We start from the raw sequence: 23,917 nt of genomic DNA on the forward strand, positions 1-23,917 counted from the left end.
TTAATTTATTGACATAAGTATGCTATTGGATGTAAAAAGTTTTATTTTGATGTAATGTTTGTTGAGATAATTAAGTATTGGTCTAAAGCTACTATCATTCATTTTACAACTGATGGCAATGCATGAGATGCATAATAACTATATGAGGAGCTGCAAATATACATTTAATATATATAAAAATGCATTTATTATAGTCTGTGGCTGTTTACATCAAAACATCATTGTTTTGTGAGGTTTATTTCATATAAAAGACTTAAGGGTTGTTTTACAATCAGGGTATGCAAGCTAAAAATCACATTTAACACTTATCTTCAATATCAAAAGGCTTGACTAAATAAACTTGGTTGTTTATTGTAGCCCTGTGATAGCTCTATTTACCATGCAAAAAAAAAAAAATTGGTGATACCGTTATTTTTGGTGAATGTATGGCAATATATGTCATATTTAGCAAAACTACTCATGTCATTTAGAAAAAGTGCTTTTTTTGACCACAGGTAGCTCCAAAAGGGATGCACTTACATCATTCTTTATACCATAAAACAAATATTTGGTTCTATATCATTGGAAACATAGTTAAGTTTTAATGTTGAATGCCAGTAAGTTTTCAGACTATTTTGATCAAATTAGTATGTAATTGTGTCAAAAAAAATGTCCTCTCCGAGACAGCTAATTTTTCAATATAAAATAACATATCTAAAATGATTATTTTCATCCTAAAATGTGGTCAAGATATTGGGACATAAATATTAGAGACAACTAACACAAAGCTTACAGCCTTGTATTTAAAAGCACTATGGAAGTAGTGGATTCTGAATTGTCAAAAAAATGTCCTCTCCGAGAATCACTTCATTTGTTTCTCCCATCTTATAGCAGGTTACACAAAACTACCATACACATATGCCAAAAAAATTACCTGAAATCTGTTCTTTAACTTGTCCCTCACTTAAAAACTGGTACAAGAACCAGTTTGAATTAATTTGAATTTTGGACCCCTGTGACACAAACTTTGTACCCTGATTGTAAAACAACCCTTAATTCAAAAGATTATTTGGCAATATACATTTCCATACAGTATGTGAATTAATACAGTGTTTGTGTAGGTTATAATGATTTTTTTTAAATGAAGGAAAACAATGGTAAGGTAAAAGTATGTTCCATCCCAAACGCTAGAACATAGAGAATCCATTCTCACAAGACTTTTTCCACAGTTATTATTTCTAGCATTCGTACAGTGTGGCCTAAATAGCGGAGTTAATTAGCTGTTTAGTAAATGGCTTTCACTTTGTTTCCTGTGTACTCTGCCACAAAGAACCTGTTCATTTACATTTTCTTGAGGACAGGTATTTGTTAGAATGAATTCTAATTAAAGCTATCACACACTAATGTTTGCCATTCACCTAAGGTGTCTCTAAAAAGGCCTCACTCTGCTGAAGGTGGGTAACGCATGACCACGAACATCTAGAGAGAGAGAGAGAGAGAGAGATTGATTACTGGATGCTGTCACATACAACATAGGCCAAGTTTACATTAGACCGTATCTGTCTCGTTTTCTTCGCGGATGCACTGTCTGTTTACATTAAAACGCCTGGAAACGCCGGTGTGGCAGCGGGGGCGTGGTCGAGCACCGGTCTGTGACAGGAGGGTGGAGCCGGGGAAGGTGAGTGGCAGAATCGCTTCACCTGACGGTAATTAACCTGTGTTTTGTGTGTGTTTTCCCAGTAAACCGCTCCCTATTTAAGGAGGCTGAGAGAGAGCAGAGGGAGCGCGACCCGGGATTGGAGGCTGAGTGTGTGTCTGTGTGCGTGCGTGCGTTAGACTGAAAAGTTGTTTAATAAATACGCTGTCTCTACCTCCAAACGTTGTCCTGCCGTCCTCTGTGCTCCACCCACACATTGTCCGCGCTACAGTGGTGCCGAAACCCGGGAAAAGGTGGAGCACAGAGGACGGCAGGACAACGTTTGGAGGTAGAGACAGCGTATTTATTAAACAACTTTTCAGTCTAACGCACGCACGCACACAGACACACACTCAGCCTCCAATCCCGGGTCGCGCTCCCTCTGCTCTCTCTCAGCCTCCTTAAATAGGGAGCGGTTTACTGGGAAAACACACACAAAACACAGGTTAATTACCGTCAGGTGAAGCGATTCTGCCACTCACCTTCCCCGGCTCCACCCTCCTGTCACAGACCGGTGCTCGACCACGCCCCCGCTGCCACAGCCGGGAAACGGGAATCCGCCAGGGTCCACGTATTCAATCCAGATCGTGTCTGGTCCGGTGCTGTGTAAACATTGAGAATACGCGGATACGCGGATACACTGTGCTGAGCTCTAGCTGGCGTCGTCATTGGACAACATCACTGTGACATCCACCTTCCTGATTCGCTGGCGTTGGTCATGTGAGGCGACTGCTGAAAAACGGCGTGGACTTCCGCCTTGTATCACCTTTCATTAAAGAGTATAAAAGTATGAAAATACTGCAAATACTGATGCAAATACTGCCCATTGTGTAGTTATGATTGTCTTTAGGCTTACCATCCTTCCACTTGCAAGTGGTAAGTGACGCGCATGCCCGATATGCACTGAGATCACACACACAGCGGCTCAGTCCCGAATCACTGCTCGTGCGCTTCACTCACGCGCTCTGTGAGCTGCGCAGGGCCGGAATGCGCACCCTCTAGAGGGCACTCGCTGTTCAGGGCGGAGTGATTTGGAATGCAGGATGCCTGCGGAGCCGAGCGTATCCATGTATTGGCGTTGCTGTGTGCACGCGAATCGTGTATTGGCGTTGCTGTGTGCACGCTAATCGTTTTAAAAACGTTAATCTGATGATCCGCTGATACGGTCTAATGTAAACCCCACCATAGTATATCACAGATTCACACTGCCACATTGCTCCAAAACAGACATATGATACATCTGATAAAACTCCTCAATGTGCTTTTGTAAACATTTGTAATGCTACAGTTTTATGATTAAGCAGACAAATGGAAGGTTCAACAATTTCAACAAAATCTCACATCCATGTTTTCACACAAATATTACTGGATGTGATCTTGTGGTGGGGGAGAATTTCTACTAGTACATACTTATACAGTTAGGTCCATATATATTTGGACACTGACACAAATTTTGTGTTTTTTACTTGTTTACTGAAACATATTCAGGTTTTGGTTTTATAATGGACATGGACATAAACTCCAGACTTTCAGCTTTCATTTGAGGGTATCCACATTAAAATTGGATGAAGGGTTTAGGAGTTTCAGCTCCTTAACATGTGCCACCCTGTTTTTAAAGGGACCAAAAGTAATTGGACAATTGACTCAAAGGCTATTTCATGGGCAGGTGTGGGCAATTCCTTTGTTATGCCATTCTCAATTAAGCAGATAAAAGGCCTGGGGTTGATTTGAGGTGTGGTGCTTGCATTTGGAAGATTTTGCTGTGAAGAAAACATGCGGTCAAAGGAGCTCTCCATGCAGGTGAAACAAGCCATCCTTAAGCTGCGAAAACAGAAAAAAACCCATCCGAGAAATTGCTACAATATTAGGAGTGGCAAAATCTACAGTTTGGTACATCCTGAGAAAGAAAGAAAGCACTGGTGAACTCATCAATGCAAAAAGACCTGGACGCCCACAGAAGACAACAGTGGTGGATGATCGCAGAATAATTTCCATGGTGAAGAGAAACGCCTTCACAACAGCCAACCAAGTGAACAACACTCTCCAGGAAGTAGGCCTATCAATATCCAAATCTACCATAAAGAGGAGACTGTATGAAAGTAAATACAGAGGGTTCACTGCATGGTGCAAGCCACTCATAAGCCTCAAGAATAAAAAGGCTAGATTGGACTTTGCTAAAAAACATCTAAAAAAGCCAGCACAGTTCTGGAAGAACATTCTTTGGACAGATGAAACCAAGATCAACCTCTACCAGAATGATGGAAAGAAAAAAGTATGGTGAAGGCGTGGTACAGCTCATGATCCAAAGCATACCACATCATCTGTAAAACACGGCGGAGGCAGTGTGATGGCTTGGGCATGCATGGCTGCCAGTGGCACTGGGTCACTAGTGTTTATTGATGATGTGACACAGGACAGAAGCAGCCGGATGAATTCTGAGGTATTCAGAGACATACTGTGTGCTCAAATGCAGCCAGACTGATTGGTCGGCGTTTCATAATACAGATGGACAATGACCCAAAACATAAAGCCAAAGCAACCCAGGAGTTTATTAAAGCAAAAAAGTGGAATATTCTTGAATGGCCAAGTCAGTCACCTGATCTCAACCCAATTGAGCATGCATTTCACTTGTTAAAGACTAAACTTCAGACAGAAAGGCCCACAAACAAACAGCAACTGAAAACCACTGCAGTAAAGGCCTGGCAGAGCATCAAAAAGGAGGAAACACAGCGTCTGGTGACGTCCATGAGTTCAAGACTTCAGGCAGTCATTGCCAACAAAGGATTTTCAACCAAGTATTAGAAATGAACATTTTATTTACAATTATTTAATTTGTCCAATTACTTTTGAGCCCCTGAAATGAAGGGATTGTGTTTAAAAAATGCTTTAGTTCCTCACATTTTTATGCAATCATTTTGTTCAACCCACTGAATTAACGCTGAAAGAATAAACTTCAACTGCATCTGAATTGTTTTGTTCAAAATTAATTGTGGTAATGTACAGAACCAAAATTGGAAAAATGTTGTCTCTGTCCAAATATTTATGGACCTAACTGTATATGTAAATTATCAGCCAGTCTTCTTGTTCCTTCTCCAATGTATTGTACATATATAATGCGTGACAGTTTATATTGAAACATATAGGAAATATTTAGGATATAACTACTTTAAAATAATGTTACAGTAACTGAATTATCACATCCTAGCTGAGCTAAAGAAGAGGATTAAATAGAAAGGTGAAGAGAAAATAAGGAAGTTCATTTTAACCTGGGTATGACTTGAGCGCAGTGCTAGACGGGAAAACACAGACATAGCAACGAGGATCACTCCTGCCACCAAGCTGTGGAAGAGGAACACGGCTTCCAAGCTGTAGAGCTGCGTCTGAGGAATGGGAACAGTGTTTAATACCTATTATCATAATGTAAGATCCCATGAATGCCTTGAGTTCTATGTTTGTATTGTACTCAAGGTGCTTCTAATAAGCGGTAGGTTTCCCAAAAGCCTCTTAAATCTAAGAGCATTTTAACTTGGAGAGAGAGCGTTTGTTGTGCTGATATGTACCATATGATCTTTGTGCTGTGATGCTTTTGGGAAACTCAGGCAAGAACAGTAGCTCACCTTTATAGGCATATGCTTCCTAAAGCTAACTGATGTAATGTGTAGATACAAAAATGTTGGTTGAACAAGGGGTGGAACAGTATATTAACCTTTCTGAATCATAGTCTTCTGAATATTGTGGCATCTACTGAGTAAATACTTCGAGAGCCCACTTTATTCTGGGTATCCAGGGGAGATCAGGAGCTTATCCCAGCAACACTAGGCGCAAGGTTGGAATGTACCATAGATGTAATGTCAACCCATTGCATGGCATCAAATAACCTGCTTAAATGTGATGTACTTTCATCTCATCTCGTTATCTCTAGCCGCTTTATCCTTCTACAGGGTTGCAGGCAAGCTGGAGCCTATCCCAGCTGATTACGGGCGAAAGGCGGGGTACACCCTGGACAAGTTGCCAGGTCATCACAGGGCTGACACATAGACACAGACAACCATTCACACTCACATTCACACCTACGGTCAATTTAGAGTCACCAGTTAACCTAACCTGCATGTCTTTGGACTGTGGGGGAAACCGGAGCACCCGGAGGAAACCCACATGGACACGGGGAGAACATGCAAACTCCGCACAGAAAGGCCCTCGCCGGCCCCGGGGCTCGAACCCAGGACCTTCTTGCTGTGAGGCGACAGCGCTAACCACTACACCACCGTGCCGCCCGTGATGTACTTTAATATACTTTAAATGATTGTTCAATTGATAGATGATTTACAAGTTTCCCCACAAACTTCACTTCTAAGCATCGTGCAATGGAGCACCTTGTTGTATTACATGAAACAATTTGTAAACACTGTTAGTATACATTGCTAGCTATGTACCGTACAGTGTCTTGCAAAAGTATTCATCCTCCTTGGTGTTTGCCCTGTTTTGTTGCATTACAAGCTGGAATTAAAATGGATTTTGGAGGGTTAGCACCATTTAATTTACACAACATGCTTACAACTTTTAAAAGTGAAAATTGTTGTTTTATTGTGACACAAACAATAATTAAGATGGAAAAACAGAAATCTGGGGTGTGCGTAGATATTCACCTCCTTTCATATGAAACCCCTAAATAAGAGCTGGTCCAAACAATTCACTTCATAAGTCACATAATTAGTTGATAAAGATCCACTTGTGTGCAATCAAAGTGTCACATGACCTGTCACATGATGTCTGTATAACTCAACCTGTTCTGGAAGGACCCTGACTCTGCAACACTACTAAGTAAGCAACATGAAAACCAAGGAGCCGCCAAACAGGTCAGAGACAACGTTGTGAAGAAGTATGGATCAGGGTTGGGTTATAAAAAATATCCCAAACTCAAATATTCCAGGGATCACCATGATAGCAAAATGGAAAGAATATGTCACCACTACAAACCTGACAAGACAAGGCCGCCCACCAAAACTCACAGACCAGCCAAGGAGGGCATTAATCAGAGATGCAACAAACACATCAAAGATAATATGGAAGGAGCTGCAAAGATCGACACAGGAGATGGAAGTATCTGTCCACTTTAAGCCATTCAGTCCACAGAACAGGCCTTGATGGAAGAGTGGCCAGAAAAAGGCCATTGCTTAGGAAAACACGTTTGGAGTTTGCCCCACAGCATGTGGCAGACTCTCCAAACACATGGAAGAAGATTCTCTGGTCAAATGAGACTAAAATTGATCTTTTTGGACATCATGGGAAATGCCATGTGTGGCACAAACCCAACACCCTGAGAACACCATTCCTACAGTGAAGCATGGTGGTGGCAGCATCATGCTGTGGGGATATTTTTCATCTGCAGGGACAGGAAAGCTGGTCAGGACTGAAGGAAAGATGGATGGCACTAAATACAGGGCAATTCTGGAGGAAAACCTGTTTGAGTCAGCCAGAGGTTTGAGACTGGGACAAAGGTTCACTTTCCAGCAGGACAATGACCCTAAACATACTGTTAAAGCTACACTGGAGTGGTTTAAAAGGAAACATTTAAATATCTTGGAATGGCCTAATCAAAGCCCAGACTTCAATCCAATTGAGAATCTGTGGCATAACTTGAGGATTACTGTACACCAATGTAACCCATCTAACTTGAAGGAGTTGGAGCAGTTTTGCCGTGAGGAATGGGCAAAAACTCCAATGGCTAGAGGTGCTAAGCTAATAGAGACAGACCCTAAGAGACTTGCAGCTGTAATTGCAGCAAAAGGTGGCTCTACAAAGTATCGACTTTGTGTGTGTGTGTGTGTGTGTGTGTGTGTGTGTGTGTGTGTGTGTGTGTGTGTGTGAATACCTATGCACACTCCAGATTTCTGTTTTTTCATCTTAATTATTATTTGTATCACAATAAAACAACAATTTGCACCTTTAAAGTGTTAGGCATGTTGTGTAAATCAAATGGTGCTAATCCCTCAAAAAATCAATTTTAATTCCATCCATCCAAGGGGGATGAATAGCTTCCTGATAAGGTTGAGTGAGCATGTGTTAACCAGATGGTTGTTGCAAATTGTTGATTAATTATGACAGCTCCACAACATTGGAGAGTTAATTTTTGTACCATTTCGGTTTCCTCCAAAGATACAGGTTAGCTTAATTGGTGGCTCTGAAATGATCGTAGGTGTGAGTGTGAATTGTTGTTTGGCTCTATGTCTCAGCCCTGTGATGATTTGGCAACTTGTCCAGGGTGTACCCTGCCTCTCGTCCAAAGTCACCTGGGATAGGCTCCAGCTTGCCCGCGACCCTGCACAGGATAAGCGGTTATGGATAATGGATGGATTTGGTTTTTCACTTCAGTTTAGTTTTAGGAGTGCATAAGTAGTATTATTTTGATTTTTATTTTTGAGGAATTAAGAGTTAGTTGAGTTTTTATTAGTTTGGGTTAAGAGATATTCACATTATGAGGAAAGCCTTTATTTAAAGAAGCCAAAAAATGTATGGTGAAAGAATGCATGCCATTCAATATGATCTACAAAATCTACATGATCACATTCTTCATTATCATCTATCCAGCTAGCTAGTTCTGTTTGTCATAACAAGAGTGGGAGAAGCCTCGAGTGTAAGCCCATCCCCGATCACTGGCTTCTTAATGTTTAAATTGGGCTGGTCTGGTCCAAGCTCCTTTATTTCTCTTTGTTTTTCTTTCAGTGTACACTGTGTAAAAGGATGTTTCTGGAAAGAAATAACAGAATTTTCTTTCTCTGCGGGTCCACTTGAACTTGCCATCTTTTGAAAGCTCCAGTCTCACGAGCAACAATGAGTGACAGCCACAAATATGAAGGTCTGTAGGAAACTGTCTAATCACGTGAAAACAAAACAAAACTTAAAAACAATTCCAATTGGCTGCTAATAAAAGAAGGTGTGTCTGGGGTGCACTTTGCTGCACCTCAGGTCAAATCTTCTCATCTCATCTCATTATCTCTAGCCGCTTTATCCTGTTCTACAGGGTCGCAGGCAAGCTGGAGCCTATCCCAGCTGACTACGGGCGAAAGGCGGGGTACACCCTGGACAAGTCGCCAGGTCATCACAGGGCTGACACATAGACACAGACAACCATTCACACTCACATTCACACCTACGGTCAATTTAGAGTCACCAGTTAACCTAACCTGCATGTCTTTGGACTGTGGGGGAAACTGGAGCACCCGGAGGAAACCCACGCGGACACGGGGAGAACATGCAAACTCCACACAGAAAGGCCCTCGCCGGCCCCGGGGCTCGAACCCAGGACCTTCTTGCTGTGAGGCGACAGCGCTAACCACTACACCACCGTGCCGCCTAGGTCAAATCTTGAATCCGCCAATTAAAACACAGCCTCAGATCACCTGCTCTCCAAAAGTTTGTGCAGCCACATACACGATCATTTGGCCGATGCCCCAGCAGGGGCGGAAGTATACAGGAAGTGTAGGTGTTCACATAAAATTTAAATAAATACAGCTTAAAAATAGGTTAATAATAATTAGATGGGTACAGGGTGAGGTAGGATGAGTAAACAATTTTGACTTAATAAATACTTTTGCTTAATTAATTTATGTTTAATATCATGTAGTCTTTCTCATCTGGATAACTGGAAGGGGGTGGCACCCCAGTGCCCCGTATTGACTAGCCTCCATTGGTTGTATTGTACAATGTCAATAGGTTGCATAACTGAATGAATGTAACTTATTTAACTAAATCATCAGCAGTTGGCCAGACTCTAAATTTGCCTTTTGTGCTTCATATCCAAAACACAACACTAACACTCCTTTCCAGGATGACAATTCTATAATACTTAAGATGACACATAGGGCCAAATTTGTGTATGAGTTGTTCAAGAAGCATTTTCTAACACTGGGACAGTTTGACTGGACTTCAAATCCATCAAATTTAAAACATCAAAAAAGACACCACAAACTCTAGCTGCACAGATTACCAAGTCAGTGTGGAAGAATGGGCAGAAAGTGACTGAGAGTGGGCAGAAGGTCTCAAGACACTGGTAAACTTTTAACCTGACTGGACTGGTGCTGTTATTAGATGAGGGGATATTTAACCAAGCACCAGAAAAGGATTGACATGGCCAATTTTTTTATTAGATTATGTACTGTATATTTACCATACATACACGATGCCATAAATCTCTTTTTAAATGGATTTCTCCTCCCATTGAGAATAGTGGTACAATGGATTTTATTCACCTGCATTTTTCTGTGCATACAAATAACAGCTGAAATTTATTAAATGGTATAAGTAAATGTTCAGAAAATTAACTTCTGTACCAAAGGATACTTTGTAAATTGAGTTTTGCTTACAAGATGCATTTGAAATACAACCCCAATTCCAAAAAAGTTGGGACGCTGTGTAAACTGTAAATAAAAACAGAATGTGAGAATTTGCAAATCATGGAAACCTTATATTTCATTCAAAACAGTACAAAGACAACGTATCAAATATTGAACCAGAAATTTCATTGTTTTTTGAAAACTATATGCTCATTTTGAATATGATATCAGCAATACATTTCAAAAAAGCTGGGACAGGGGCACGTTTACCACTGTGTTGCATCACCTCTACTTTTAACATTCTGTAAATGTTTGGGAACTGAGGAGACCAGTTGCTGTAGTTTTGAAAGAGAAATGTTGCCCCATTCTTGCCAGATATACAATTTCAGTTGCTCAACAGTTCAGGGTCTCCTTTGTCATATTTTGTGCTTCATAATGCACCAAATGTTTTAAATGGGATACAGGTCTGAACTGCAGGCAGGCCAGTTTAGCACCCAGACTCATACTATGGAGCCATGCACTTTTAATATGTGCAGAAAGCGTTTTGGCATTGTCTTGCTGAAAGAAGGAAGGTCTTCCCTGGAAAAGATTTTGTCTGCATGGCAGTATGTTGCTCTGAAACGTGTATATATCATTCAGCATTAATCATGCCGTCCCGGATGTACGAGCTACCCATGTCATGTGCACTAATGCACCCTCATACCATCACAGATGCTGGATTTTGAACTGTGCACTGATAACAAGCCGGATGGTGCCTCTCCTCTTTAGCCTGGAGGACGTGATGTCCATGATTTCTAAAAAGAATTTCTACTTTTGATTCATCAGACCTCAGGACAATTTTCCACTTCGACTCAGTCCATCGTAAAAGAGCTCGGGCCCAGAGAAGGTGGCGGTGTTTCTGGATATTGTTTATATTTGGTTTTAACTTGCATTTCTGGTTGCAGTAATGAACTGTTTTCACAGACAATGGTTTTCTGAAGTGTTTCTGAGCCCACACAGTGATTTCCACTACAGACACGTGTCTGCTTTTAATACAGTGTCACCTGAGGACCTGAAAATCACAGTGTGGCAGCGGGGGCGTGGTCAAGCGCCGGTCTGTGACCGGAGGGCGGAGTCAGGGAAGGTAAGTGGCAGAATCACTACACCTGATGTCAATTAACCTGTGTTTGTGTGTCTTCCCAGTGACCGCGCCCTATATAAAGAGAGAGAGAGCAGAGGAAGTGGGCTCTCTCCTGAACCAGATGACTTGTGTGTGTGTGTATGACTGGGAGAGTGAATTTGTGTCTGAAAAGAGCAAATAAACAATTTATGGAACTTTATTCTGGCCTGCCGTCTTCCTGTGCTCCTCCCCCTCCTACGAACTGCTATACACAGGCATCCAGTGTCAGTTTTCAGCCTTGTCTCTTGCATCCAGAGATTTCTCCAGATTCTCTAAATTTTTTAATAATATTATGTACCACAGATGATGTGATCCCAAAATTCGTTGCAATTTTACATTGAGCAATGTTATTCTTAAATTGTTGCACTGTTTGCCCATGCAGTCTTTCACAGAGCGGTGAACCCCTCCCCATCTTTACTTCTGAGAGAGTCAGTCTTTCTGGGATGCTCTTTTTATACCCAATCATGTTACTGACCTGTTGCCAATTAACCTTTTTTTTTTTTGTAGCATGACACAACTTTTTCAGTCTGTTGTTGCCCCTGTCCCAACTTTTTTGAAACGTGTTGCTGACATCAAATTAAAAATGAGCTCATATTGTTCAAAAAACAATAAAAATTTCTCAGTTTCAACATTTGATATGTTGTCTTTGTACTATTTTCAATGACATATAGTGCTTCCATGATTTGCAAATCTTCACATTCTGTTTTTATTCATGTTTTACACAGTGTCCCAACTTTTTTGGAATTGGGGTTGTACTTTCACCTCGATACAATAAAAGTTACTGCCCATTTTATTTGAGTAGGCAATCTCCCTCATCAAGGTGATCAAGGAGAGGGAGTGGGGTTAATATATTACTGTGCAAAAAATAATAATAAAACCAAAATTCATTTTACATGAAAGGATATTTCTTTATGATTCTTATCTCCAAATACAAGTATATTATTCTTATCCACAAATACAAGTTTTCTTTTGCCGATAACTTACATAACGTTCCATAGCCACATCTGTTTCACTGTCGTTGAAAGGTCCTTCATACATCATATAATTAAAGGAGTGTGTAGCTAAAACTTTGATGAAAATAATTGCACCAACTACAGTCCCCAGTATTGCGATGATAGAAAGCGCAAAACTAATTGTGACCTGCAAAGGGGAAAAAAAGTTAACTTGAATTAAATTTATAATTAATGAAATTATATTATCATTATGATTATCAATTTATTCAGCTTAAAGCACATTATGCAGTAGCAACAGTAAAACTAGTAGCAAAGTCATGTAGTTTTGAGAGGGAGAAATGAAACTCCAGAGCCATAGACACGTCCTGGAAGTTTAAGTAGTTAAGACTATATCATAAAACTTAAAATTAGAGCACTCACAATCTTTTTTGTGGTGTTGCGTTCTGACTGTATGTAGAGAACGCCACAAATAAAGTACTGCAAAACAGAAAATACACATTAGTAAGAGCTTAAGTACATTACACAGATAAGTGTTCAAACGAATGGTCTTCTACGTAATTACTGCTGCCGAATTTGCAGTCATAAAGAACTTATTTGAGTTCAAGAGGTAACACTCTCAAAGTATTAAATTTAAAATTATTTAAATTAAAAGTATAATGCCCAGTAAATTATTTGTAAAGTAGTGGCTCAATGTACAGAATCAGAACAGTACAAAATCACTGTACTGTTCATATATAAGCATGACTATGTAAAGAAGGAAACATTACTGAAGACAAATTCATCATTACATCTACATCATCTCTGAAAACAGTTTATAAAGCACATTTGGGCAGATGTGTTTTACAAACTAGATAACTTTATGGAAAATGTATGGAACATGGTTATACTGTAAGTGCACACCACAGTATTAATGTGGGGTTTTGGTATATAATAGTAACATAATAATATAACACAGCTGCAGTAGTTAAAGTTTTAAATCTGACATTTCACACATAAATTACACAATAAAATATAAAACAGACTTCTTAAGAGAATTGCAATTAGTGCACAAAACTAATTTTTCAACACAACAGAAAACAGGTTTACTTTTTAGAAATTGGCTTCATTAAAACATCTTCCATCACATTCAAGGGACACACACCTTTGTAGTGATATCAGCTGTATTAGTATAGATTAAAACTAATGAAATAACTCAGACTTCTATTTTCTCATCTCATCATCTCTAGCCGCTTTATCCTTCTACAGGGTTGCAGGCAAGCTGGAGCCTATCCCAGCTGACTACGGGCGAAAGGCAGGGTACACCCTGGACAAGTCGCCAGGTCATGACAGGGCTGACACATAGACACAGACAACCATTCACACTCACACCTACGGTTAATTTAGAGTCACCAGTTAACCTAACCTGCATGTCTTTGGACTGTGGGGGAAACCGGAGCACCCGGAGGAAACCCACGCGGAGAACATGCAAACTCCGCACAGAAAGGCCCTCGCCGGCCCCGGGGCTCGAACCCGGACCTTCTTGCTGTGAGGCGACAGCGCTAACCACTACACCACCGTGCCGCCGACTTCTATTTTATGATAGAAATAGAAATCTAGTTGTAAACTATTTTACAGATTTAATATGAGGAGAATCACTATAGAGTAACAGTTTCAGATATGTTTCTATTCATTGTTTGTACCTGTCTTGTCAACCATGCAAAGAAAAATAATGTATTTACCAAGATGCCTAGCCAAAAGGGACTATAGAGGTCCGCTGATGTTTCCATTGTTTCTCCCTTCAGAGGAATCCCGAACATGAACAGACACAGGCCGAGGAACAACAGCACAATCTTGTACATAAGAAACACAGGAAAACATAATCTAGGACATGTGGGGTATTTTCATTTTAACAGTTTTACAGGTTGTATGATATGAGACAAATAAAACATGGTCATGTAACTGCAAATGTGTAAGAATTCAACCCAGCTCTTATGAAAAAGCTATGATATACTCATGCATCTCAAAATATTATTATAAAAAAGTTCATTTTTTTTTTGTAATTTGATTCAAAAAGGTGCACTTTCATATATTCTATATTCGATCCATGTAAAGTGAAATATTTCAAGCCTTTTTTTTTTTTTTTTAAATCTGGTTGCCTATGCCATGAAACTAAAATTGGATTGTCCTTGGATCTTTCTTACCAAACAACTCCTGAAACTACTGGATACTAACCCATGGAAAGAGTGTGGCAGTCAGGGATGGAGCAGATTCAAGCCCACTGGTCTCTTCAAGGTGGTCAAAAGAATCAGGGATGTCATATTATCTCGTTACCAAAACACTACCATTTCACATTTGACTCCTCAAACCCATGGTATCAGTTCTTTGTCAGGTCTTATGCATTGAGTCACCCATAACTGATACAAGTTTTTGATAATCGTTTAGCCTGGTTTAGTCTATGTGAAGATCATCTTACCATTTATCAGTTTTTGAGATGGACTTGCCCTTGTGATTTTTAATAAACACACTGCATTCCATCTGGCTCTCTGTCTCATCCTTAACACCATCATTTTCAGCATTATTTAGCTGAAGAAGCTTGTGAATAAACTCAATTGTAGTATTTTTTTCTGTTCTCAACATTGTGAAAACAATTGACTTGCCTGATTCATCCTGATGCCCTACTTCTGGCTGGAGTCTCATCACATCGCTCCTGTGGAGGATGGCCCCATGTGGACAGTCAAAAGATACATTTAGAAGATGGCTCTGGACTCTTACAGTTTTGCTATAATGACTTAGGGATAGGGCGGCACGGTGGTGTAGTGGTTAGCGCTGTCGCCTCACAGCAAGAAGGTCTGGGTTCGAGCCCCGTGGCCGGTGAGGGCCTTTCTGTGTGGAGTTTGCATGTTCTCCCTGTGTCCGTGTGGGTTTCCTCCGGGTGCTCCGGTTTCCCCCACAGTCCAAAGACATGCAGGTTAGGTTAGCTGGTGACTCTAAATTGACCGTAGATGTGAGTGTGAATGGTTGTCTGTGTCTATGTGTCAGCCCTGTGATCACCTGGCAACTTGTCCAGGGTGTACCCCGCCTTTTGCCCGTAGTCAGCTGGGATAGGCTCCAGCTTGCCTGTGACCCTGTAGAACAGGATAAAGCGGCTAGAGATAATGAGATGAGATGAGACTTAGGGCTACAACTGACAAGATAACTTTAGGACTGCAGTTGTCATGAACAGTTTTGCACTCAAGTCTCCATCAGTGAACATTTGATAACTTCAACAAAATAGACTTCATGTCAATCCTATAATTAATTTCCTGGGAACACAATTGCACTTTTTGACCAAAGAGGACACACTTATCGAAGCAAGTTATTTATAATCTTGCTATCTGTTCTCACCTAAATGAGGATGGGTTCCCTTTTAAGTCTAGTTCCTCTCAAAGTTTCTTCCTTGTGTCGTCTGAGGGAGTTTTTATCTTGCCACCATCGCCTCAGGCTTGCGTATTAGGCATAAATTTAGTTTCATATGTTTAAAATCTTTATTTTTCTGTAAAGCGGCTTTATTACAAGGTCTGTTATTAAAAGTGCTATATAAATAAACTGACCTGAAAATATGTTTTTGACATTTTTTTAAGCACAGATAATTGAACCTAATATAAAACCATGTTTACAGCTAAGAAGTGGATTTACTCAGCATGGATAAGAGTTCATAAGACCTCACCTGTGTAACATTCAACAAAATCACTTTTCCTAATTTATATTACAATGAATTCTGTGTGTCCTGACCTTGCCATGTTTGTACTGTTTGATGCAATCAGGAATGTGTTTTCTCTCTCACCCCAACAGTTCTTGGCTCTCCTCTGAGGAAGCGGTGCAGAGGTTTAGTGCCACCAACAGTTTGTGTGCTTGGTCCCTGAATCTCCTGCATGGGCTCACTACTTGCATTTGTGTCCATCTCTGAAAATTTTAGAAAAACAAATTGAGAGAGAAAAAACAAAACAAAAACATCTGGTGTGTGGCAGATCTGCAGGCTGAAACCCCTTGTTGATCAGAGAAATCAGAAGGGAATGACAAGATTGGTTTGAGCTGGTAGGAAGTCTATAATTAAAGAAGCACTCTTTGCAACTATGTCAAATTATCACTCTACAACTGTGGTGAGCAGAAAAGCATCACAGAATGCACAGCACGTCAAACCTTGGGCGGCACGGTGGTGTAGTGGTTAGCACGGTCGCCTCACAGCAAGAAGGTCCTGGCTTCGAGCCCAGCGGCCGGCGAGGGCCTTTCTGTGTGGAGTTTGCATGTTCTCCCTGTGTCTGCATGGGTTTCCTCCGGGTGCTCCGGTTTCCCCCACAGTCCAAAGACACGCGGTTAGGTAAATATGGGACGGCCTTGGGCTGAGGTGTCCTTGAGCGAGGCACCGAACTCCCAGCTGCTCCCCGGGTGCTGTTAGCATGGCTGCCCACTGCTCTGGGTATGTGTGTGTGCTCATTGCTCACGTGTGTGTGCATGTGTGTGTTCACTGCTTCAGATGGGTTAAATGCAGAGAGGAAATTTCACAAGTGTGTGATGAATAAAGTTGTGCTGTGTGTGTGTGCTTGTGGTTGATAGGCTAAAAGAGCAGAAGACCATATCAGGTTCCACTCCTGTCAGCCAGGAACAAGAGTCTGAGGCTATCGTGGGCAAAGACTCAGCCAAACTACACAATTTAAGACTGGAAAAAGACCAGATGATGTTTTTTTAATCTTCAACTACCCAGTTTCAGTGAGTCTGTGCCCACAATAGCCTCCGATTAATGTTCTTGACTGACAGGAGTGGAACTTGACGTGGTCTTCTGCTGGTGTAGCCCATCCACCTCAAGGTTCATGTTGAGATACTTTTCAGTTCACCATGTTTAAAAAGAGTGATTATTTGAGTGACGATATCCTTCCTGGCAGCTTGAAACAGTCTGGCCATTTTCATCTGACCTCACTTATCAACAAGACATTTCCACAAGATAACTGGCACAAACTCAATTTTTTTTTCCACTATTCTGAGTAAACTCTAGCGACTGTTGTGTGTGAAAATACATGCTATGGTTGAAGTAACAGAGATCACACTTTTTCTTCATTCTGATGTTTGATGTGAAAATTACCCAAAGTTCTTGATCTGTATCTGTATGATTTTTTTTTTTTTTTGCACTGTGCTGCTGCCACATAATTGGCTGATTGGATAACTGTAGAAATGAGCATGTGTACAGGCTCCTATTAAAGTGACTGGTGAGTGTATATTTGGTAGTAGCTCTCCAGGAGGAAGGTAAGATTTAACTTTTGGGAATTAATGTTGCTGTGATCAGTAATTAATCAGTAGTTATTATAAAAGAGTCATATATAGTTAGTTGTTCTGCAGGAGAAATTTACGACTCAGTAATTACTGCTTAGTTAATCTTTAACTCCTAAAAACACATACTGAGTAATTAATTAGTAGTTCTTAGCAGTTAGGAAGAATAAGATAAATATTAATAAAGAATTACTCATTTGTTCCTGAGCTGCTGAGTTGTTGAAAAAAAACCAAACAAACAACCCAACCCTTACCAATCTCATCTCATCTCATTATCTCTAGCCGCTTTATCCTGCTCTACAGGGTCGCAGGCAAGCTGGAGCCTATCCCAGCTGACTACGGGTGAAAGGCGGGGTACACCCTGGACAAGTCGCCAGGTCATCACAGGGCTGACAACCCTTACCAATGTATTAAAGAATTTTTAATTATTACAGTTTTTAGTTTTGTTAACTAGCTAGCTAGATTAGTGGGCCAGCATCAAGTAGGGCTGACAAAACAAACAAATAAATAAATACATTTATTAATTTCAGGCGGTGCGGCGGCACGGTGGTGTAGTGGTTAGCGCTGTCGCCTCACAGCAAGAAGGTCCGGGTTCGAGCCCCGGGGCCGGCGAGGGCCTTTCTGTGTGGAGTTTGCATGTTCTCCCCGTGTCCGCGTGGGTTTCCTTCGGGTGCTCCGGTTTCCCGCACAGTCCAAAGACATGCAGGTTAGGTTAACTGGTGACTCTAAATTGATCGTAGGTGTGAATGTGAGTGTGAATGGCTGTCTGTGTCTATGTGTCAGCCCTGTGATGACCTGGTGACTTGTCCAGGGTGTACCCCACCTTTCGCCCGTAGTCAGCTGGGATAGGCTCCAGCTTGCCTGCGACCCTGTCGAACAGGATAAGCAACTACGGGCTGATAATGGATGGATGGATTTATTAATTTCAATCCTCTTTTAGTCATTTAATTCATATCAAGAATGAGTATATTTAGGGATTACTATAAAAATGCTAAAATGCTGCTTTTAATAAATTTTTTAAATACAACCCACCAAAGACTTATGGCTATCCTGAGCCATCAAATGCAATTGTGATGACAGGAGCTTCTTAGCTTCCACTTTTGAAATTTCTTTTTAAATTTAATTTCATATTTAAAAGGTTTTTTTTCATTATGATTTTTAAAGCATTTATTATTGGGATAAATATTCATGAGTGTCTTTTTTTTGCCTGTTTAATTGCTCCTCTTCACTGTAAAAATTGGTTGCATAGTATAAATATGTTAAGGGTTATACATGTGTAGCACTTTTTGTGTACAGTTGTTGTATTGACTTGATCAGCGGTCACAGACTTTAGCGAGGGCAGGGGCGAGATGTTCCATCATATAAGAATTACAGAAAGCATATTTAAATTGAGAAGTTACTACTACTACTACTACCACTACTACCATGTTACTATGAGTAGCAAGTAGAGCCCTGCACTCCCGCGGGAGTCCCGTGGGACTCGCGGGACCCGCCGCAAAGCAGTGCGGCGTGGGACAAAATTTGAAAGCTTATTGCGGGCACGGGCGGGACCGGAAGTGCACATATGCGGGCGCTGGTGGGAGCAGGAGTGCACATATGCAGCGTGGGCGGGAACGGTGATAAGCTGCAGTCCTGCTAACTAAAAACGTGTTTGATATAAAATTTATAAATTATTAATTTATGTCTATCATATATAATTTGTGCTGGATATTTTATTTGGCATTAATAAAAACATTTTAAGATGCCTAAATTTGCAGAGAGAGTCAGATTGCCAGATTGAGTGAGGAATGGCATTTTAAATTCACCATTGATTCCTTTGATCACTCTAATGACTCGCCGTTCACACCCACCTAGCAAGAGAACCATGAGTGAAGTGATTTACTGCTTGAGTTAGTCTACAACTCTAATCAGAGAGACAGGTTACACAGTGACGGTAGGCTTGACTCAATGCTATCCCAGAAATCCTTCCTGTAATATGCAAATTTGGCTGTCCAATCAGAGGTGGCCAAATTTGCATATTACAGGAAGGATTTCTGGGATAGCATTGAGTCAAGCCTACCGTCACTGTGTAACCTGTCTCTCTGATTAGAGTTGTTCACTCATGGTTCTCTTGCTAGCTCTGCTTTGCAATAAAAAAAAACAAAAAACATTGGTACAAAGCAAGCCCATTCACTTTTTTATGCTTATCAGAGAATTACAATGGTTTCTCATGTGACAAGAATGTGCGATTCGATATTAAATATTTTAATCGCTTGACAGCACTTATTATTATTATTATTATTAGAGACACTACATGCTGAATTCAGAAACAAGGTAAATAATAACAAATGTGAACGTGAGCTGTAGATATTTATGCTCAAATCCACTCAAAGTAGGGGGCGGGGCACCATCACGCTGTGTCAAGACAAGAACTTTCCTGAGAAATAACGCAAACGTCTGCATCATGCGGGATTTGCGGGCGGGAGCAGGACAAAATATGGCAGGCGCGGGCGGGAGCTGGACTGAAAATCATAATTCTTTGCGGGTGCGGGCGGGAGTGGGACTGCACAATGCGGGCGCGAGCGGGACTGAAAAATCCGACCCGCGCAGACCTCTAGTAGCAAGTACAGACTCAAGAAGATAGCATACAGTATGTAAAAAGTTTCAAATAAAATTGGTTATTTTAAATAGGCTTTTGGCATGTGTTAGCTAATGTTAGCTGAGTTACACCACGACATAGTTTTGTTTTAAAAGAACAATTTACCTGTTCATTCCAGTTTGTAAGGTTGCACCATTGATCTGTGGTACTGTACCTAGATAGTACTGACATTTTAAGCATTGGTCTATCAAAACAACGCACCATTAATTTTTAGATAAGGATCAGGGGCTATGTTGTACATTACTTGAAATTATTTATTGTTATGTTTGCTTATTTTTTGTTAATTGATTTGTTTTCTACAGGGAAATTCTAGCTATCTAAGGCAACGTGCCATTAGCTAACTAGCAATGTTTACATTTATAAAGTTTGATTTATATTCGTATTAATATTTTTGGCTATACTGAAGATGCAATTGAGCTGTCACTGTGCTATGCTAACTTAGGGTGACCAGATGTCCCGGTTTTACCGGGACAGTCCCGATTTGGGGTTGTGTGTCCCGAGTCCCGATAAAAGTCTGTCGGGACACAGATATGTCCCGGTTTTCGCCACTCGCGACGTTTGCAACTGAGCAGCGTGGGAATCTTTAGCGGAGAAATGTCTGCATTTACTATTTTGATGAATTGACAGGAATCACAGATTTTCCTGGTTACTGCCCCCTGGCCCTGTGGCATGGGTGTTTATTTAGCCACATTATTCCAGACAACAGAACGTGTTGCCATGCAACAATAAAATAAACATTAACTGGCGCGAATGTTCTTTGTCTAGCAGCTAGCAGCAGTAATGCTGCAGCAATTATGCCGAAAAGAAAATGTACCTTTTCCAAAGATTTACAGGGCACCTACCCCTTCCTCCGAGAGGTGCAGAACAATGCGCACGAAGCCTACTGCACACACTGTAAGTGTTTTGTTCTTGTACTGAGTTGGGTAGCCTATGCTGCAAATGCTGTGCGCTCCTGTGGGGGCTCTCCTCGGGCTGTCGCCCCTCTCCTCCTTTATTGCTGTTTTGTTTGAGTGTATATTCTCAAATCACTTGTCTCTTTTTTGTTTCTGTTTAACATACCATTCTGACAGTTTGGCCATATTGCTGTGTTGAACAGCTTGTTGCACCTTCCATTAAAGTGTTCACTTTTGTACACATCATCTTGCTTTATTCATTCAGTTGTGGGGAATGGTTAGTAAGGTTGATCCTGACCTAGGCTATGTTGAGGTCACATATCTACTTTTTAAGTTCCTGCTATAGTGCATACAATTTTAGAGATATAGCCTACATGTGCATATGCATTCTTCTTGGTCTTCTCACAAACAGGTGAAATAAATCAGTTTAAATTTGGCCTATGGACATAGCCTGGCCTATTCTCAGCCATTACAAAATCTGTTGTCTGACCATAATTTAACTGATCTGTATACCACTATGCTACTAGATAACAAAATGCCTGTTTGTTTTATTTCATGTGAGATGTTGATAAATGTGAGCTTCAACAAAATGATAAGAGCACCTCTCTGAGCGTCACGTTTACGTAAAAAAAAGGTGTGCATGCATGAGCATGGTCGTGCGCAAAAGTGTCCCGGTTTCAGACTAGGGAAATCTGGTCACCCTATGCTAACTGCTAACCAGCTAACTTCACTGGTTGACAAGATCAATTGGATCTTCATGCAGATCTCCCCGTTCCTAGGTGAATGAAGGCTAACATGTGCTTACTGTGAGACAGGTGAAGATATGACATCATTTACATCTGTTGCATAGGGTAGCTAAACATGTTGGAGGAGACATAACCTAAAGTACTTTCTGGTGACCAGGGTACAAAGGGTCAGCTCTCATTTTCCCTCGCTTCCTGGCTCAGGAGAGCACAATTCAAATCTATGCCTGTGTCGTCTTTCTGTTTTAACACAATTACCCTCTGTATGTGCAATTTATACAATTATTTAAGAGTGACATCAATGTAGGAAATTATGCAAATTGTGTCCTAGTTTTAGGGGAATTTCAAGATTACTTGCTTTTGATAAGATGCTATTGATGATAAGTATGCAAAACATTCAGTTCATAAACATAAGTTTATGATCACAAGAGTCATCTGAGTTTCATGTTCATGCAAATGTGTTCAGTTTTTTTCTTTTTTGCTTCAGAGCTATTCAAGGATACTGGATGTCTAACTTTGAGTTCACTTACTGACACTACAGTAATGACAATACACACTACACTGAATATGTAACACATCTACACAATTCCCCCCCCCAAAAAAAAAAATCTGGTGAACGTAATATCTCACTTTAGGAAGGAACCAAAATTTAACATACCTTCAATGGTCTGTGGGTAAGATGCGTAGATTTTACAGTGTTTCACAACAGCAAAGACAGGAGGGGGAAAGGGGGATAGTAAAGAGTGGGACGAATAGGGAATGGGGTGGAGACTGAGACACCATGTTTGGAGAAGTGTGTGTGTGTGTGTGTGTGTGTGTGTGTGTGAGATTCCAAAAGTTCACTGCAAATACCACAGAAGAGGAGAAGAATAACCTTTGATTATTGCAATATATGAAAACTTTGTACAAATATTATAGTGCACATAAAGTTTGCACGAACACACGACGCACACATTGGTTAAATGGTGAAACAAGAAATGGTGTAAGATTTGGAATTAGAGAAAGAGAGAGAGAGAGAGAGAGAGAGAGAGAGAGAGAGAGGAGTGATTGGAGGATGTAAACAAAGAGAGTGGAGTAGTGAAGAGGCATGATACAGCTGGCTCTCACAGCCAAAGGCATTCATGATGGTTTAAGTTAAGACAGATGTTGACTCCCAGATATTCAGGCCTGTGCTTTGTGGATGACTTTGAATTAATGATAATATTGTGTAATCTGAATGAAATGTGAATACAGTTAGCATTCTATATGACCTCTAGTAAGAAATGGAATTAGGTTAATAACTGCAATTTTATGCCAGTGAACTTAACTGGGAACTATCCTTATAATTATTATTTTCAAACCCTCGGAATTCCCCCCCCCCATATTTTGTGAAGATGATATGTTTTTGTACGTTTATGTGAGACACCCTGCTCAATCACAGTGACTAAATAAATAAAATATACAACTTCTCATCTACTTAAAGGCGTAATTAGTGCAACATATCCAATGCACCATTTTAGGTTCTAAAATCATAAAATCAAGACATAAAATGTTATTGTCTTGGTATAACTCAGGATATGGCCTACCCCCTCAACAGAGCTCTTTTTGTTCAGTTGTAAATAACATTCCTCAAGTTTCCTGGGAACTTCTCCTCTGATCCCACCCAAGTGACTGCACACAGCTGCAGAGGAAGACGTTCTCTTATTAACCCTCTCATATGAGTAGTTTAGGAATAGTTTTGGCTAGTTGATTGAGATTAAGACCCCGTCCACACGTAGCCGGGTATCTGCTAAACCGAAGATATTTTTCTACGTTTTGGCCTGTCATCCACATGAAAACACATCAAAAACGAATATTTAAAAAAACTCCGGGCAAAGTGAAGATTTTTGAAAACTCCGTGTATGCCTTTTCGTGTGGACAGAGATAACCGGAGGTTTGCGTTTTAGAATGTCACAATCTGCGCCAAAAAAATGACAACAAATCTGCCCTGACGTCAAACGTGCGACCTTTTGTTTACTGCAGAAGCCAGATTAAGCATGGACTTAAGCTAGCCGCACACCACGGCGATCCACGCGGTACCGAACCGACCCATTTCAGAGCCGACTCCCGACAGGGCACGCACATATCCCCCGACTGTTGACGAGTGCAGTCGCGATTGAAGCGACACGTGACATCTTAATAGCTTTGTGATTGGCTATTGGATATAGTTACTGTTAAATCCAACACTTGAAGATGCTACAGGCTGAATTACAAATGACACAACA

The 23,917-nt window shown here is 40.7% G+C and overlaps 1 protein-coding gene across 1 annotated transcript; it reads right to left on the reverse strand.

Annotated features, from left to right (window-relative positions):
- Positions 1-159: 159 nt before the first annotated feature.
- si:ch1073-291c23.2 (uncharacterized protein LOC799862 homolog) lies at positions 160-22,445 on the reverse strand. Its single transcript, XM_060916881.1, has 7 exons — positions 22,333-22,445; positions 15,923-16,041; positions 13,839-13,949; positions 12,541-12,597; positions 12,152-12,307; positions 4,942-5,055; positions 160-1,458 (listed from the first exon to the last, which is right to left on the reverse strand). The coding sequence occupies exons 2-7, from the start codon at positions 16,037-16,039 to the stop codon at positions 1,420-1,422; spliced, it is 594 nt and encodes a 197-aa protein (XP_060772864.1). The 5' UTR covers positions 16,040-16,041; positions 22,333-22,445; the 3' UTR covers positions 160-1,419.
- Between the last annotated feature and the right edge of the window lie 1,472 nt (positions 22,446-23,917).

The sequence above is a fragment of the Neoarius graeffei genome, chromosome 3, assembly GCF_027579695.1.
Source record: "Neoarius graeffei isolate fNeoGra1 chromosome 3, fNeoGra1.pri, whole genome shotgun sequence".
Classification (NCBI taxonomy): domain Eukaryota; kingdom Metazoa; phylum Chordata; class Actinopteri; order Siluriformes; family Ariidae; genus Neoarius; species Neoarius graeffei.

Bases quoted from the DNA above. Each gene is read 5' to 3' on its own strand.
- si:ch1073-291c23.2 (XM_060916881.1), bottom strand. From the start codon at position 16,039: ATGGACACAAATGCAAGTAGTGAGCCCATGCAGGAGATTCAGGGACCA. The intron at 12,598-13,838 runs GTAAATACATTA...TCTGTTTTGCAG, and splicing joins CCTTTTGGCTAGGCATCTTG to TACTTTATTTGTGGCGTTCT. The intron at 5,056-12,151 runs GTAAGTTATCGG...CCCATTCCTCAG, and splicing joins ATGTGGCTATGGAACGTTAT to ACGCAGCTCTACAGCTTGGA.